At 40.9% G+C, this 17585-nt stretch overlaps 2 protein-coding genes across 21 annotated transcripts in view; one reads left to right on the top strand and one right to left on the bottom strand.

Moving 5' to 3' along the window:
• The window catches only part of LOC102121007 (probable G-protein coupled receptor 75), a 185407-nt gene that overhangs the window by 103860 nt on the left and 63962 nt on the right, over positions 1–17585 (bottom strand). For 10 of the 19 annotated variants that reach the window (XR_012422384.1, XM_074011807.1, XM_074011809.1 and 7 more), the window contains exon 1: positions 14562–14730. The exons of 2 other annotated variants lie outside the window; for them this stretch is intronic. Coding sequence is in view for 2 of the 17 variants with exons in the window: in XM_065527094.2 (XP_065383166.1) it covers positions 15236–15276 (41 nt within the window). In the remaining 15 variants the exon portion in view is untranslated. Of the gene's footprint in view, positions 1–9760; positions 9881–14561; positions 14731–15235; positions 15603–17585 lie in introns of those variants that run through there. 7 more of the 19 variants (XM_074011814.1, XM_065527101.2, XM_074011804.1 and 4 more) reach the window with 3 other exon arrangements.
• ERLEC1 (endoplasmic reticulum lectin 1) overlaps positions 14797–17585 on the top strand; it is a 33167-nt gene continuing 30378 nt past the window's right edge. For both annotated transcript variants that reach the window (XM_045369343.2, XM_005575895.3), the window contains exon 1: positions 14797–15122. In XM_045369343.2, coding sequence (XP_045225278.2) covers positions 14961–15122 — 162 coding nt within the window. In that variant the 5' untranslated portion in view covers positions 14797–14960. The remainder of the gene's footprint in view (positions 15123–17585) is intronic.

Raw genomic sequence — 17585 nt, 5'->3', positions numbered from 1 at the left:
TTACAGGTGTGAGCCACCATGCCCAGCCTATAATTTTTTATTTGTATAAATTTATGGCCTACAAGTGCCATTTTGTTACATGCATAGATTGTATTTTTTTAAGAAGTGGCATTACCTGATTATTTGTACGTAACTTTTTTTTCTTTATCTTGTCACCTAAAGAAGAGTATCAATTGGGTGTATGCTGCTACTCAACTAGGAAACAAATTATTAACTCACATAGAATTAACTTTGATTCAAACTATTCAGGTTATTCCTGATTATAGGTTATTTCTTTCTCAATAGGACATATAATCGCTCTAGAATCTTTCACCATAAAAACTTCAGTATAAAACTAAATGTAATATGATACTTACTAAAAGCTCCTTAAACCCAGTCATGATTAATAATTAGTACAGAAGTTTTTCACATAAAACTGTCCTACATGTCCTTTTCATGTTTTCCTGTTTAATATCTTAGTAATTTACTCAGCTACATAACTACTTTAAATATCTTCCAACATTTTAAATATTAGCTTTCCAGAAGGCATTTCACTTGTCCTGTAAAACAGAAAGGGTGATAAATTTATTAATGAATATCTCATAAGGATGTGCTAGGCACTTTACATACGGAGCCATATGTCCTCATTTTTTGGATAATTCCTCTATTGCACTCAGTTATGCATCTAACATGGCTAAAATCCAGGTTGCTCTGACTTTGGAGCACAGGATTCTTCTATGACATGTTTTTAAAAACCCATATGAACTTAACTTTTCTTACTACCCTGCTTGCTTTTTCAGAAAGTAAACAAGATTAATGATTAAACCAGATTAATGATTAATTTCATGTGTATAATGAAATAGTAACTGGTTACATAAAGATGTTTGAGTTAATTTTGACAGATGTGTATATATTGCCACAAATATAATGAGCCTATCTAAGATTGACATGCTCAGAATCATGTTAGTCAACGCAGAGATCTAGTTTTTCATTTTACAAAGTCCAAAGGAGTATGTGACTCCCTAAAGTCAATACTACTTAATAACTAGCTTACAAAATATCAAGAGGGAGGGATTACTTTGGGATCCCCATTTATACATCTTTCTAGGTTTTCCATTAGAAGTTAAACTAGAAGATTTGTGAATATACATGTGGTATACCATCATCACTTACAGGGAGATTGTGTTCTAACAGCCCAGGGAAGGGATATTCATTTTCATTAGGATGGGGAGAAACCTGACTGAAATGGAGAAGTTAAATTCCATTATCAGAAGCTGGGGTTTGCAGCCTCCAAGCTAGGAAGAAACAGAACTCTGGTGCCAAATTACTTATGTATTTTCGTTTTCTTAGCAAAGCTCAAGTCTCTCTTTACAGCCCTTGGATCTCACTTTCAAAACATTTTCTCTCCTTCTGCCCTAATTACATGTAACACAAAACTCAGATTCTCACTCCTCAGAGTAGAAATATTAGGGAGGTGTTCAGTTTTAGAAATTCAAGAGAAGTGTGTGAACCCTACATTTAGAAAAGAAACTAAAATTTCCTTTTAAATCTCAACTTTTAAATTTTTAGAAGTTGGTCTTTGTACTCCTATACTATTATAATACTTTTCCTCACTCCCAAACAATACATTCACAAGAACTGTAAGCATCTAGATGCCACTATCTCCATATGTAAAGTTATCATTTAGGGAAACAAAGATTATGATGATGTCAACTCTGAATATTTAAAAGCATGAACATGACTCATTTCATTATGACTGACTTTAAAAGTTTGACCATTGTCTATTAATACGTATTCATCTTAAATGGCAAAATTTTTAATTTTCTAATCAAGTACCTGAAATGTATATTATTATACATCTTTAAAGTGCCTATTTACTTATAATATATGTAAAACATTATACAATGACTGACATACTTAATAAATATTATTTCAAATATATCACATATTCACATATTCAGAGTATCATGGGTTCAGTATCTCTTCAAGACTCCTAATGATTACAATCATGCCAGAACCATATTTGGTCTATTAGATATTTTTCAAACATTTTCCAGTCAACATTTCATTATATTAGATTTCTCTTTTCCATAGATACATCTTATTTTTAAATTACAAATTCAGAGAATACTCTCTCAATGAGTAAGTACATATCCTTACATCCTGGGTAGTTGTGAATATCAATGTAAGCATCATAGTTGTAATTTACCATCTCTGGTTCTTTCTTTCCAGGCAATTAGATGATAAATGTGCTTTAAAATTCTCTTTCATCATATCACGTTAAAACTTACCTATCAAATGTTCCTGTTATGCCTATCTTTTTTCAGGAAAAATACTGACTGCATTCTCTAGTAATTTATTCAGCTTTTAGCAATCTATTTTTATGGATTTCTAAAACCTTGAATTTGGCCAGTGTAGTGGCTCACACCTGTAATCATAGTACTTTGGGATGCTGCGAAGGGAGGATCACTTCAGGCTAGGAACTAGAGACCAGCCAGAGCAACGGAACAGCACCCTGTCTCTATAAAAAATTTAAAAATTAGCCAGGTGTAGTGGCATGCACCTGTAGGCCCAGCTACTCAAAAGGCTGAGGCAGGAGTATTGCCTGAACCCAGGAGTTCGAGGCTGCAGTGAGCCATGATCACACCACTGCAGTCCAGGCTGGGCAACAGAGCAAGATCCTGTCTCAAAAAACGAAAATAAAACCTTGAATTCACTCTAAGCATATATTACAGACTCAAAGATTTTGTAATCCTGTGGCTACTATGGCAAAGAATTTTAACTCTTCCTAAGACAACTACAGTACTAAAATTTTTATTCTGTATGTCAAATTTATACGACGAAAATTAGCTTTATTGGATTTCAGGGGTTTTTTCAGTTCATTTTACCTTTCTAAAATAGTATATTTCAATTTCATTTTCTTGTTTTACTTAATTGTACTGAGCCTCCTTCTCTTTATAAATGGTTCACCCACACATGTACACACACTGTAACTGGAAAAACCACCACTAATCCTACAGTTTCTTGTGTTCTTCCAGCTTTCTTATTCTTCACAGAAATTTTTTAACTACACAGTGCTTCACTTCCTTATCAACTCATCTTAATGCCTTTCCAATTCAACTTTACTCTGCCAAACCACTCAATCATTGTAGTATCAAGTCTCCAATGACCACTTCCTCACTGAACCCAAAGATTTCAATTTTCAGGCTACTCTGGTGCATCAGACACTAGTGATCAAGCATCCCATGTCACTAAAGCCAAAGACAAAAACATTTCATTGTGCTTCCAATTACAACTCATACACTATTCTTCATCAGATACACAAACTCATCAAATCTTAGGCTTCAATTTTACTTGGACAGCTTCCAATCTCCAGCCTACTCTTTCAACCTCTTCATATGTCTGTTACATGAAGGCATCTCCAGTTGTGCTACACAAGCATGGAAACTTACTGTACTAAAGCCAGTACTCATCTCCTTTCCCAACTAGAAAATTTGGTCCCACATTACCTCCCTGCACATAATACACATTAAATGTTGAACATACTTAGTACAGGAAAAAAACAAACAGGTTTATGATACTCGCATCAATTTATATGCTTTTGGAGAAAATAGATGGTATTTTCACAATATATACAAAATGTGTTTGTGCTTTTTTAATATTAAATTTTACCCTTTGTTTTGCTAAAAACAATATATATAATATTTTTTAAAAAGTATAAGCAATCTTGGCTGGGTGTGGTGGCTCACGCCTGTAATCTCAGCACTTTGGGAGACCAAGGCGGGTGGCTCACCTGAGGTCTGGAGTTCGAGACCAGCCTGACCAATATGGTGAAACCCCATCTCTACTAAAAATACAAAAAAATTAGCCAGGCATGGTGGTGGGCACCTGAAGTCCCAAATTAAGAGGCTAAGTCAGGATAATTGCTTGAACCCAGGAGGAAGAGATTGCAGTGAGCCAAGATTGCGCCACTGCATTCCAGTCTGGGCAACAGAGTGGGATTCTTGTCTCAAAAAAAGAAAGTGTAAGCAATCTTTAATTGGAAGGCCATTAGGCTAAGATAGGTTCCTATGTAAGCAAACTGAAGCCCAATGTAAATAGTAAAACAAAACTTAATCTTTGCTTTTTATTTTTAAATTATCAACTGACTATAGTTTCATATTTATGGGGTACAAAGTAATGATTTATGAATACAATATGGAATAATTAAATCAATCTAATTAACATATCCATCACCTCAAATATTTATTTTTTATAGTGAAAACTGTTGAAATTTACTCTTAGCAAGTATAAAGTGTACATTATTAGTCACTATATTCCCCATACTGTGCAACATATCTCAAAGAAAAAAATTCCTCCCATTTGACTTTCATCTCCCCCTTCCCCCATGCCCTCCCCCTACCCCTGGTAACCACTGTTCTACTCTGTTTCTTTTAGTTCAACAGTTTTAGATTAAATATATAAGTAAGCACATCCGGTGTTTATCTGCCTGTACTTGGCTTATCTCATTTTGCTTCAAGTTCTCCAATCCACCCATGTTGTCACAAATGACAAAGTTTCTTTCATTTTTAAGGCTGAATAGTACTCCACAGAGTATGTATACCACATATTTCTTTATCCATTCATCTGTCAAAGGACGTTAGGTTGATTCCATGTCTTGGCTATCGGGATTAATGCTGCAATGAACATGGGAATGCAGATATCTCTTCAACATATTGATTTCCAATCTTTTAGGTAAATACCCAGAAGTTGGATTGCTGGATCATATGGTAATTCTATTTTTAGGTTTTTGAGGAACCTCCATTGTTTTCCATAATGGCTGTACTAATTTACATTGCCATTAACAGTGTACAAAGTTTCCCCTTTCTCCACATCGTCACCTACACTTATCTTTCATCTGTTTGATAACAGTCATTCTGACACATATTGGGGTGACATCTCATTGTGGTTTTAATTTGCATTTCCCTGATGATTAGTAATGTTGAGCATCTTTTCATATATCTGTTGGCCATTTGTATGTCTTCTTTTGAGAAATATCTATACAAGTTCCTTGCCCATTTTTTAATTGGATTATTTGTATTCTTTCTATAGAGTTATTTGAGTTCCTTTTATATTCTGAATTTTAACCCCTTATCACATGTATGGCTTGCAAATATTTCCTCCCAATCCATAGGATGTCACAACTTAATTTTAATCAGAAATCAACAACTATTCTCTAACGAGCAACTTTCTGCCAGATTGTACCCAAATAAGACAAACAAGTAGCTATGACAATCAAGTAATTTTATTTTTCTTTTCAGACAGGGTCTTGCTCTGTTGCCCAGGCTGGAGTGCAGTGGCACAATTACAGCTCACTGCAGCCTCAACCTCCCAGGCTCAAGCAATCCTCCCACCTCAGCCTCCCAAGTAGCTGGGACTACTGGCATGTGCCACCATGCCTGGCTAATTTTTGCATTAGAGATGGAGTTTCACCATGTTGCCCAGGCTGGTCTTGAACTCCTGAGCTCAAGTGATCCGCCTACCTCAGCTTCCCAAAATGCTGGGATTACAGGTGTAAGCCACCATGCCCAGTCCAATCAAGTAATTTCTTTACTTTGCTTCCATATTCAGCCTGCAAAGGTCTGCTGCTTACACTATTAAAACAGAGCTCCCTGAATTTCTTCTAGTTTTGGGTGCTGCCTCATTCATTAATCCTTTAACACACAAATTCTGTCTTCAGACAAAATTCATTTTGTCTAAAGTTCTTCTTTTAACAAAGTCAAAACGAAGTTACCAAGGAAGCCCTGAAGTCTTTTTGTGATAAGGCTTAAAAGGTTACATGATAGTAAAAGGTTACATGCTGAAAGATTCTCAACGAAAGAGCCTTATCATACACACGTCAAGAGCCAGAGTTTCTTACATATTCTTCTTGTTTCCAATCTCTTTTCCTCTTTCCAATACATGCTCTACTCTGCACTCATAATTACTTTCCTAAAATACGGAACTAAGGTCAGTAATCAAAAATCCCTTCCTACTGCATATAAAATGAATTCAAATCCTTTAATCTGGCATTCAACTATTTACAATCTCGTCAATCTGGTGGTGTCAGTGTATTTGTCAAATTTCACTTCCCACTGATGTACTCCCCTGCCCCTCGTGCTCCAATCACACCACCCTCCTCATTCCTTAAGACCTAGCTCAAATGGGAGAACTAATGATAGGTGGCAAGCAATGACTATGCACTGAGACCAAAATAAATAAGATAGTCCCCAGCTATCAAGAATCATATTTGGTGGAGAAACAAACAAGGCTGGGCACAGTGGCTCGCGCCTGTAATCCCAGCACTTTGGGAGGCCAAGGCGGGCGGATCACGAGGTCAGGAGATTGAGACCATCCTTGCTATCACAGTGAAACCCCATCTCTACTAAAAACACAAAAAATTAGCCGGGCGTGGTGGCGGGTGCCTGTAGTCCCAGCTACTCGGGAGGCTGAGGCAGGAGAATGGCGTGAACCCGGGAGGCGGAGCTTGCAGTGAGCCAAGATCGCACCACTGCACTCCAGCCTGGGCGACAAAGCGAGAATCTCCATCTCAAAAAAACAAACAAACAAATCTATGTTATTTAATATAAAAGATGTGATATAAAATACAAGCAGAGGGATGGGTATGGTGCTCGTGCCTGTAATATCAGCAATTTGGGAGGCCAAAGCAAGGGAATCACTTGAAGTCAGTAGTTTGAGACCAGCCTGGGCAATACAGTGAGACGACGTCTCTACAAAAATGTAAAAATTAGCTGGGCAGCCGGGCGCGGTGGCTCACGCCTGTAATCCCAGCACTTTGGGAGGCCGAGACGGGCGGATCACAAGGTCAGGAGATCGAGACCATCCTGGCTAACAAGGTGAAACCCCATCTCTACTAAAAAATACAAAAAACTAGCCGGGCGAGGTGGCAGGCGCCTGTAGTCCCAGCTACTCGGGAGGCTGAGGCAGGAGAATGGCGTAAACCCGGGAGGCGGAGCTTGCAGTGAGCTGAGATCCGGCCACTGCACCCCAGCCTGGGCGACAGAGCGAGACTCCATCTCAAAAAAAAAAAAAAAATTAGCTGGGCATAGTGGTACATGTCTGCAGTCCTAGCTACTCTGGAGAATAAAGCAGAAGGATTTCTTGAGCCCAGAAGTTCAAGAGTGCAGTGAGCTATCATAATGCCACTGCATTTTAGCCTGAGCAACATTGTTGCGGGAAGTCAGGGACCCCAAAGGGAGGGACCGGCTGAAGCCATGGCAGAAGAACATAATTGTGAAGATTTCATGGACATTTATTAGTTCCCCAAAGTAATATTTTTATAATTTCTTACGCCTGTCTTTACTGCAATCTCTGAACATAAATAGTGAAGATTTCAAGGACACTTATCACTTCCCCAGTCAATACCCTTGTTATTTCCTATGCCTGTCTTTAATCTCTTAATCCCATCATCTTCGTAAGCTGAGGAGGATGTATGTCACCTCGGGACCCTGTGACGATCGTATTAACTGCACAAATTGTTTGTATAGCATGTGTGTTTGAACAATATGAAATCTGGGCACCTTGAAAAAAGAACAGGGTAACAGCAATGTTCAGGGAACAAAGGAGACAACTTTAAACTCTGACTGCCAGTGAGCCGGGCGGAAAAGAGCCATATTTCTCTTCTTTCAAAAGCAGATAGGAGAAATACCGCTGAATTCTTTTTCTCAGCAAGGAACATCCCTGAGAAAAAGAATGCGTCCCTGAGGGGAGGCCTCTAAAATGGCCGCTTTGGGGATGGCTGTCTTGTAAGATCGTAGACAAAGGGATGAAATAAGCCCCGGTCTCCTGTAGCATTCCCAGGCTTACTAGGACAAGGAAATTCCCGCCTAATAAATTTTGGTCAGACTGGTTGTCTGGTATCAAACCCTGTCTCCTGATAAGATGTTATCAATGACAATGCATGCCAAAACTTCATTAGCAATTTTAATTTCGCCCCATCCTGTGGTCCTGTGATCTTGCCCTGCCTCCATTTGCTTGTGATATTTTATTACCTTGTGAAGTATGTGATCTCTGTGACCCACACCCTATTCGTACACTCCTCCCCTTTTGAAAATCGCTAATAAAAACTTGCTGGTTTTACGGCTCAGGGAGCATCACGGAACCTGCCAACATGTGATGTCTCCCCCGGACACTCAGCTTTAAAATTTCTCTCTTTTGTACACTTTCCCTTTATTTCTCAGACCAGCCAACACTTAGGGAAGTAGAAAAGAACCCACGTTGAATATCGGAGGTGGGGTTCCCCGCCTGGGCAATATAGTGAGACCACGTCTCTACAAAAATGTAAAAATTAGCTGGGCATAGTGGCACATGTCTGCAGTCCTAGCTACTCTGGAGGATGAAGCAGAAGGATCTCTTGAGCCCAGAAGTTCAAGGCTGCAGTGAGATATCATAATGCCCCTGCACTTCAGCCTGAGCAACACAACAATACTCTGTCTCTAAAACTAATAACAAATAAATAAAATACAAGCAGAATACAGAAAGGCAAATTACCAATTCAAAGTAGCAGAATCAGAGAAAGCTTCACAGAAAAAAACAAAAAGGTGTTCATGTGTCAGAGAATAATGGTTAACACTTATGTAGCACTAACTACATGCTAGATTCTATACCAAGTGCGTTACGTATATTAACTCAATCCTTATTTTCTATGATGATGAAAATGAGAGGCAAAGAGTTTAAGTAAAACAAACGTAGTATCATTTATTGAACATTTTCAACATGCTAGGCACTGTGCTAAGCACTGAATAGGAACAAAATGAAATTAAGGCCTACAATTTTAAAAAGAACAAAAAAGGCAGCCAGGCACAGAGGTTCACACCTGTAATCCCAGCACTTTGGGAGGCTTGAGGGGGCAGATCACTTGAGCCCAGGAGTTCGAGACCAGCTTGGGCAACATGGCAAAACCTTATCTCTTACAAAAAAATACAAAAAAAATTAGCCAAGCATGGTGGCGCACACCTGTAGTCCCAGCTACTGAGGAGGCTGAGGTGAGAGGATCACTTTAGCCCAGGAGGTTGAGACTACAACGAGCCAAAATCATGCCACTGCACTCTAGCCTAGGCAACAAAGCGAGACTCTGTCTCCAAAAAAAAAAAAAAGGTGAGAGATGGTAGTTACCTCATTTTGTAACTCCATTGGTAGGGCTTAACCCCATTGAAATTGTTTTCTTTCTTTTTTTTTTTTTTTTTTTTTTTTTTTTAGAGAGAGGAAGTTTCACTCTTGGTACCCAGGCTGGAGTAGTGCAGTGGCACCATCTCGGCTCACCACAGCATCCACCTCTCAGGTTCAAGCGATTCTCCTGCCTCAGCCTCCAGAGTAGCTGGGATTACAGAAATGTGCCACCACGCCCGGCTAATTTTCTATTTTTAGTAGAGACACGGTTTCTCCAAGTTGGTCAGGCTGGTCTCGAACTCCCAATCTCAGGTGATCCGCCTGCCTCAGCCTCCCAAAGTGCTGGGATTACAGGCGTGAGCCATCACGCCTGGCTGAGATTCTTTTCTAAAATAGGACAAAATAAAAATAGGACTTTTTAAAACAGGATTTAAAAGATTCACCTAATTACCTATATCCTACAGCCATAATTTTCTTTTTAAACAACAGTATGCTTTGCCCAATTTTCTCAACAGCATTGATTTATTCAGCAAATATACTGGCTGGTTGCCATGGCTCACATCTGTAATCCCAACACTCTGGGAAACCAAGAATTTAAAAAATAAAATAATTAGCTAGGCAAGCTGGTGCACACCTGTAGTCCCAGCTACTGAGGAGGCTGAGGTGATGGGAGGATTGCTTGAGCCCCAGAGGTTGAGGTGGCAGTGAGCAGTGACCACGCAACTGTACTCCAGCCAGGTGACAATGTGAGACACTGCCTCAAAAAAAAAAAAAAAAAAAAAAAAAAGGATTACTCACTCTATGCAAGACAAACTAAGCACATACATTTTCCTCCGCTTCCTAACAAAATCCCACTGAAATGTATTCATTCATTCTGGAAGAGAAAGCAGGTGGGATCATATTGAGGTTTAAGCCAGTGCAGAGAAAACTGCAGTCCAGAACAAACACACATGCGTACATGAGAAGGCTATAGCAATGTAGAAGACATTCTTGCCAGCAGAGCCTGGAGATGTACCAATCTTAGAAACAGAAGCAGAAGAACGATGTAGGACTAAAATCAGAATTATTGTAAGATTTATATGAAACAGCAAGTCAAACTTTTTACCACAGCCCTTTACACATAAAAAGCCTGGCAGTAACAGTATTTGTTTCTGGCTAAAACCACATCTATTTTGTTGTTGTTGCTCTTTTTAATTTAACAGTCTACCCTGGAAGCATTTGAGCATCCTCATGTTCCATAACAAAGCATTCGTTATTTGGGTACAGGGTGGAAAGAGAGGAGGAAAGAGGTAACTCGTTTCTTGCACTTCACTCAAGGACCCTCAAGTGAGACCCAACAGCTAGTACCCTGCTCACTTACAAAAGAACTCAATAATTTTTTTTTTTTTTTAAGATGAAGTTTCACTCTTGTCACCCAGGCTGGAGTACAATGGTGCAATCTTGGCTCTCTGCAACCTCCGCCTCCCAGGTTTAAGTGATTCTCCTGCACCAGCCTCTTGAGTAGCTGGAATTGCAGGAGCCTGCCAGGACTTCTGGCTAATTTTTGTATTTTCAGAGAGACAGGGTTTCACCATGTTGGCCATGCTGGTCTCGACCTCCCGACCTCAGGTAATCTCCCAAAGTGCTGGGATTACAGGTGTGAGCCACTATGCCCGACCAAGATTTTTTTTTTTTTTTTTAAGGAAAATCTCAACAGAAAAAGATGAAAATAAACAATTGACCTGAAAGAAGTAGAGCTATTTCCAGGAATGGGGGATAAATACTTAAAAGTTATAAGTGTAATCCTCAAAGAAATTCATGTCATGAGAACAATGCATCCATTAAAAATCAGTAACTAGAAACTGGGGGGGGGGGGGGGGGGAACCACTGAATAAAGAAAGTGAAAAAAACTGAAAGTCAAGGAAATGGTCCTCTTGGATTGATCCTTCATATTATATATTTTTTCTTTTTATATTTTTCCTCTGTATTTGGAAGAATCTATCTAAATGTATGTGGAAGAACGTATCTAAATTCTGAATAGAATAGAGAAAATGTAAGAACATAATTAAAGAAATAACTGAAGAAAATTTTCCAGAAGTGAAAAATAGGACTCATAGAGTGCCAAGAAGGATGAATGAAAAAAGATTCACCACCTAGAAACACTCTGATAAAATATCACAGAACCAATGATAAAGAAAACAGTCTAATAAAATCTTCCAGAGAAAAAAGTATGATACCTGCAAAAGAAAGACACAGCATTAGACTTGTCATCAGATACACTAGACGCTAAAAAGCAACAAAATGTCTTCAAAGTTTTGAAGAAAACAAAATGATTGTGGACTAAGTCTATTCCCAAGCTATCATTAAATGAGCAGGAAAGGTAAAGGCATTTTCAGACATATGAAGCCTGTGGAAATTAAATTACCTGTTTAATCCTTTCTGAAAAAAATTGCTTGAAATTAGTTTTACCCCAACAAGGTGGGAAAAAAATCTGTGACAAATGAGGACATGGAATACATAAAGCAGTAGACCTAACCCAGGCATGACACAAAGAAATCTCAGAAAACAGGTATGCAACTGACTTGGAAAGCAGCTAGTCTAAATTACACGTGTGAGAGCTGGAAAGATAGCTTCAGGAGCAAAATGAATTTATTTTAGCAAATATAGTGCCATTATTAGGAAGCTAATAGGATACCTTAATTGGCAGAGGTAGAATTACATTTTTTCCCTGCAGATGCAATCATACTTACTGGTTTTATAGTGAATGATGATTGCATAATTATAATATGGCAAATAGTTGATAGGTTTTCAATGTTTAAGAATCAACCTATAAATAAAGCATAGAAGACTTGTATTGATTGATGTCTTATGGCTCCTTAAAATGTATAAAACCCAAGTGTAGCCCGACCACTTTGGGCACATGCTGTCAGGACCTCCTGAGGCTGTGTCAATGACATGTCCTTAACCTTGGCAAAATAAACTTCTAAATTGGTTGACACTTGTCTCAGCTACTTTTTTGTTTTCAGCCTCTATTACCTTCCTGAGGCTGCTGTAACAAATTACCACAAACTGAGCAGCTTAGACAACATAAATTGATTCTCTCACAATTCTAGAAACTGGAGGTCAGAAATCAAGACGTCAGCAGGGCTATTCTCTCTGAAAGCTCTAGAGGAGGATTCTTCCTTGCCTCTTCCTAGCTTGTGGTGATTACTGGCAATCTTTAGCGTTCCTTGGTTTACAGACACATGCTCCAATCTCTGCCTCCTCCTTCATGGCATGGCATTCTCCTTGTGTCTCCATCTGTATCCAAATTTCCCGCTTCTTATAAAGATACCAGTCATTGGATTAGGGCCTCCTTCGATTCAGTATGACCTCATCCTTACTTGAATTACATTTGCAAAGTCCCTATCCCAACTAAGTTCACTCTCACAGGTTGTAGGGGATAGGACTTAAACGTATCTTTTTGGTGAACACAATTAAACCCACAACACCCCCTATAATCAATTTTCCACACAGCAGCCAGAATGATCTTCACAAATGCACATCGCGTCCTGTCCACTCTCCTGCCTACAGAGCTGTGTCTCCCTGGCCTCTTTCTGCTTCTCAAATTTCTACCACCTTCCTCTTACACTCCAGCCACACCGGCCTTCTTTCTATCACTCCAACACATCAAGCTCATTCCTGCCTCAGGGCCTCTGCCTGGAAATCTGTCTGGCTCCCTTCTCATCATTCAAGTCACAGCTCAGATGTCACTTCCTCACAGAAGTCTCCTCTGCCCTACGTACTAAAAGCAACACATCCCACGGGTATTCTCTTTCACATAACCCTAGTTTCTTCGCAGCACTTACCAATACCAGAAATTATTTTACTTAAGTCCCCTCTTACTTAAATATCAGCTGTATTGAACACAGATTCAATCACTATAGTTCTAAATGCTAAAACAGGACGTCACAGAAAGTTTTCATTTTTATTTAGTCAAGTACATCTCTTTTCCTTCATGACTTAAGACTAGTGCTTAGTACAGAATAAATGCTAAAAAAAAAAAAAAAAAAAAAAAAAAAAGGAAGTTAACTGTTATTACTACTGTAATAGTTTGCAATCATTTGTTTGTACAATCTCCCTGGCTAGACTGAGACCGAAGACAGAAACCCATTTATTTGCCATTTTACCAATCCCAGTGGAGCCGGGCACAGTGGCTCAGGCCTGTAATCCCAGCACTTTGGAAGGCCAAGGAGGGCGGATCACCCGAGGTCAGGAGTTCAAGACCAGCCTGGCTAACAGGGTGAAACCCTGTCTCTACTAAAAATACAAAAATTAGGGTGTGGTGGCACGCACCTGTAATCTCAACTACTGGGAAGGTTGAGAAAAAGGAAAATCCCTTGAACTCGGGAGGCGGAGGTTGCAGTGAGCCGAGATTACGCCCACTCCAGCCTGGGTGACGGAGGGAGACTCTGTCTCAAAACAAACAAACAAACAACAACAAAAATCCCAGTAGTCTGGAACATATTAAGCATTAATAAGAAGTGCTGAATATAATTAGCGAATAACAATTCTGAACAAAGTTATTTTCTTTGAGACCATGGATTCCTTATGTTAAAAATAAATTTTTACAGATAGAAAATGGGACTGTTCTTCCTGCTTTTGGATTTGGTTCAAATCTGAGGAAGTGGGGGCAACCAGTCTTTAACAGATCTAGCAAGACTGTCGAGCTTTTCCAACCTCGCAGGAAGAGAATGGTAATTGCTCTAAAGCCAACACAGTATGTCCATCACATTGGAGATCAAAACAGACAACGGCATTTTTTTCTGAAGAGGGGGAGGGGAAACCAAAAGTTTTTGTTTAATTTGGGGATGCAGTCAGATGTGACTTAGTTTATAACGACACATTCATCTGGCGCTGAACCTCACATAAGGAATCTTATCGGCTTCCTTGATAAAACAACATCCCAACACTTGAATCTAGAGACGGAGGACCCCACTTGGGGTAAAAAATGTAGGGCTGTATGTAATGTCTAGCTGTCCATTCCACGAGAGTCTCCCACCACGCCAAATTCGGAGGCTCGCGGTATTCTACCGGGAGATGGCGGGCTACCTCACCCCAGGTTTCCCCTAACACAGAGTTGCAGTCGCTGAACAAACTGCCCTGCGTTAGTCAGAAGCTGTGAAGTAACGAGACGGCCACGGTGTACAGCAGAAGAGGTGCAGGGAAGCTTCAGGCGGGCAAGACAAATGCCAAACGCGGAGAAAAAGAAGAAAAGCTGCGAGAAGGCAGGTCAGTCAGGAACACCGCCATTTCTCATAACTCATGCTACTTTGAATTTTCTCATCTAAGGACCGCACCCGCACTGTTCACACTGTCTTCTTCCCACTCTCACTCCGTATGGGCCAAACCTCTACCTGCCCACTGGAGAGCAGCACAAGTGGCTTCAGGAAGCGGCTGCCGCCACCGAGACTCACCGGCCTGCCGTGCTGCCACTTCTACACCGAAATGGCCGGTCCGAGACCGCGTCTCCAGATGCGGCGTCCCAGAAGGTCCCCGCTTTCGAGCCCCACCGCGATGTTGCAGCGGTCCGAAAACGAGAAACGCTCAGCCGACGTCCCGGCCCCCGTAGGCGGACGGCTCCGCGACCCCCGGCCCCGGATGTTGATATGTCGTCTGCCCCGGAAACGGCGACAAGAAGCTCAAGGGGGCGGAGGCGGTGTTACCGGGCTCTCCGGAAGGAGACGTGGCGGCGGTTGGGCCGGGGCTACCCGGGCCCTTTATAGTCCCGCCGCCTCCTCCTCCACCTCCTCCTCCTCCTCTCCTCCTAGAGCAGAGGAGGTTGTGGAAGTGGCTGGAAAAAGCGGTGGCGGAGGATGGAGGAAGGAGGAGGCGGCGTACGGAGTCTGGTCCCGGGCGGGCCGGTGTTACTGGTCCTCTGCGGCCTCCTGGAGGCGTCTCGCGGCGGCCTAGCCCTCCCTCAACTCAGCGATGACATCCCTTTCCGAGTCAATTGGCCCGGCACCGAGTTCTCTCTGGTCAGTGCCCTCACTAACCCCGCAGCCACCCCTCCTCCTGATACTAAGGGTTCGGCCTCTTCCCTCGGTTTTCTTTGCTTTTTCTCCCTAAGACCTTCTCTGCAGACTCTTACCTTCTCCAAGCCAAAGCTGCTTTTATGTCGCGTTCGTTCATTCATTCGTCTCACGTTATGTGGAGGCGTCCCCCTTGCTGAGCATTAGGGATCCAGCGATCACCTGCTCTCTACCTTTTTAATTCTGTCGCACTAGACCTTGCTTCCGAACACTCCCACCCTGCAGAAGCAGCTTTCGTAGAGTAACGTCAGGTGCACTTACTCATCTTCCTTTTGGAAAATTAACTGTGGCTCTTTCTCCACCAGCAGACTTCTTTCCTTCAGTATTACACGGCACGCTGCCCACACCACAGTACTTCAGACTCGAGTTCCCTCTCTCGTATTCGTTCTCCCTCTGTTGTATACACACACGAACATACGCAAACGCACAGCTCCAAGGGAATCTTTTCCTTTCAGAGTTGTTTCTGAGAGGGCTGTTTGGCTTGTGAGATGTTAACGACCCTTTATGCAGAATATGCTTTACAGTTTTCATGTATTACGACTGCTATTTGAGTCCCCAGAACATGAGCTTCTATGTTGTTTTCCTATAGTGAAGAACATATTTATAACCTCGCGGAAATGAAAATTCAGTCTCGGGGGAGTGGACCGCTGAAAAGTCTTCCTGTCCACGTGTACCTACTGCAGGCCCATACAAATTGTACTCTTATGACACTTACCATGTAATAATTAACTCATTTATTTCAAATTGAAGTCCCGGAAAAAGCAAATTTTTTTTTAACTTTTTATTCCAATTACCTTCAGGCGTTCAACTTGCAATACTTTATTATATTCTTTTATTACGATATTATTGAAACAGTAAGTGATACTATGATGTCAAAACAAGATGTATCAAGTTAATGGATGTTATGATTACCAGATAGCTTTCTATTTGCAAATGTTAGGGGTTTTTTGGTTTGGGTTGGGTGTTTTTGTTTTTGTTTGTTTTTTGAGACAGGGTCTCAGTCTGTTGCCCATCCTGAAGTGCAGTGGCACGGTCACCACTGGCTGCAGCCTCGACCTCCTGGGCTCAAGAGGACCTCCTGGGCTCAAGAGATCCTCCTGCCTCAGCTTCCCAGTAGCTGGGACTACAGGGAAACCCCATCACCCCTGGCTAATTTTTTTTTTTTTTCCTAAAGTCAGAGTCTTGAACTCCTGGGCTCAAGCAATCCTCCTGCCTCAGCCTCCCAAAGTACTCGGATTACATATGTGAATCAAATGTTAAGTTTTTTTTGCTTATTTTTCACATCTGGTTTGTTTCTCCAGCCTTTGTTCTCCCATTCTGGTTGTTCAATGGCTTCTGAATTTATCTAGGTAAACATTTTTCTGGGAAGTCAAATTTCTCTTTGTATTGCCACGAAATATTGCTATATTAAAATGCCTATGCAAAATTTTGTTATGAATCAGATATAACTTTAGCAAGCTTGGATGAGAATACTTTAATCTCTGTTATTGTATCCAAAGAGCACACTTGGAGTGAATATGGCAGATGTCTGAAGAATTATGTCATTAAAATTTTTTACTCTTGCACCTGTGGTTTTTTTTAAATTTAAAAAAACTTGCTGATACATAGCCCTGAAAACTTAATTGCCTATAAGTGAGCGATTAAAACTAGCATTTTTAGAGGTCACTACCAAATTGTCATTCCATTTTCTTTCAGTCTTAGCATATGCTACACCAACCTTTCACGTATCTAACAATTTTATTTCAAAAAAAATTCTTTAGCCAGGCGTGGTGGCTCACTCACGCCTGTAATCCCAGCAGTTTGGGGGGCCGAGGCAGGCGGATCATAAGGTCAGGAGTTCAAGACAAACCTGACCAACATGGTGAAACCCTGTCTCTACTAAAAACACAAAAATTAGCTGGGTGTGGTGGTGCACACCAGTAATCCCAGCTAGTTGGGAGGCTGAGGCAGGAGAATCGCTTAAACCCGGGAGGCGGAGGTTGCAGTGAGCCAAGATCGCACCACTGCACTCCAGCCTGGGTGACAGAGTGAGACTCCATCTCAAAAAAAAAAAAAAATTCTTTTTTAAAGGCTGGAGTGCAGTAGGTATTTATAGGCATGATTATGCTCACTACAGCCTCGAACTCCTGGACTCAAGCGATCCTCCTGCCTCAGCCTCTGGAGCAGCAAGGACTACAGGTGGTCACCATTGCATCTGGCTTTTTTTTCTTTAAGTCTGCGTTAGTTTGAGAAAAATTAGAGATACTGTTCTATGAATTGGCACAAGGCCTATGTCCTTTATGTAAAAATAAGCCACAATAGTCATTATCATTGGCATTTTTTTTTTTTAATATTTCTATAATCTAAGGCTTCCCTTTGCTGGTACATTTAACTGAAACTACTGGCTGGGCACAGTGGCTCACGCCTATA

This window comes from Macaca fascicularis, chromosome 13, assembly GCF_037993035.2.
Source record: "Macaca fascicularis isolate 582-1 chromosome 13, T2T-MFA8v1.1".
Classification (NCBI taxonomy): domain Eukaryota; kingdom Metazoa; phylum Chordata; class Mammalia; order Primates; family Cercopithecidae; genus Macaca; species Macaca fascicularis.
Note: the sequence above shows the minus strand (reverse complement) of the source record. Positions and strands in the feature narration are given on the sequence as shown.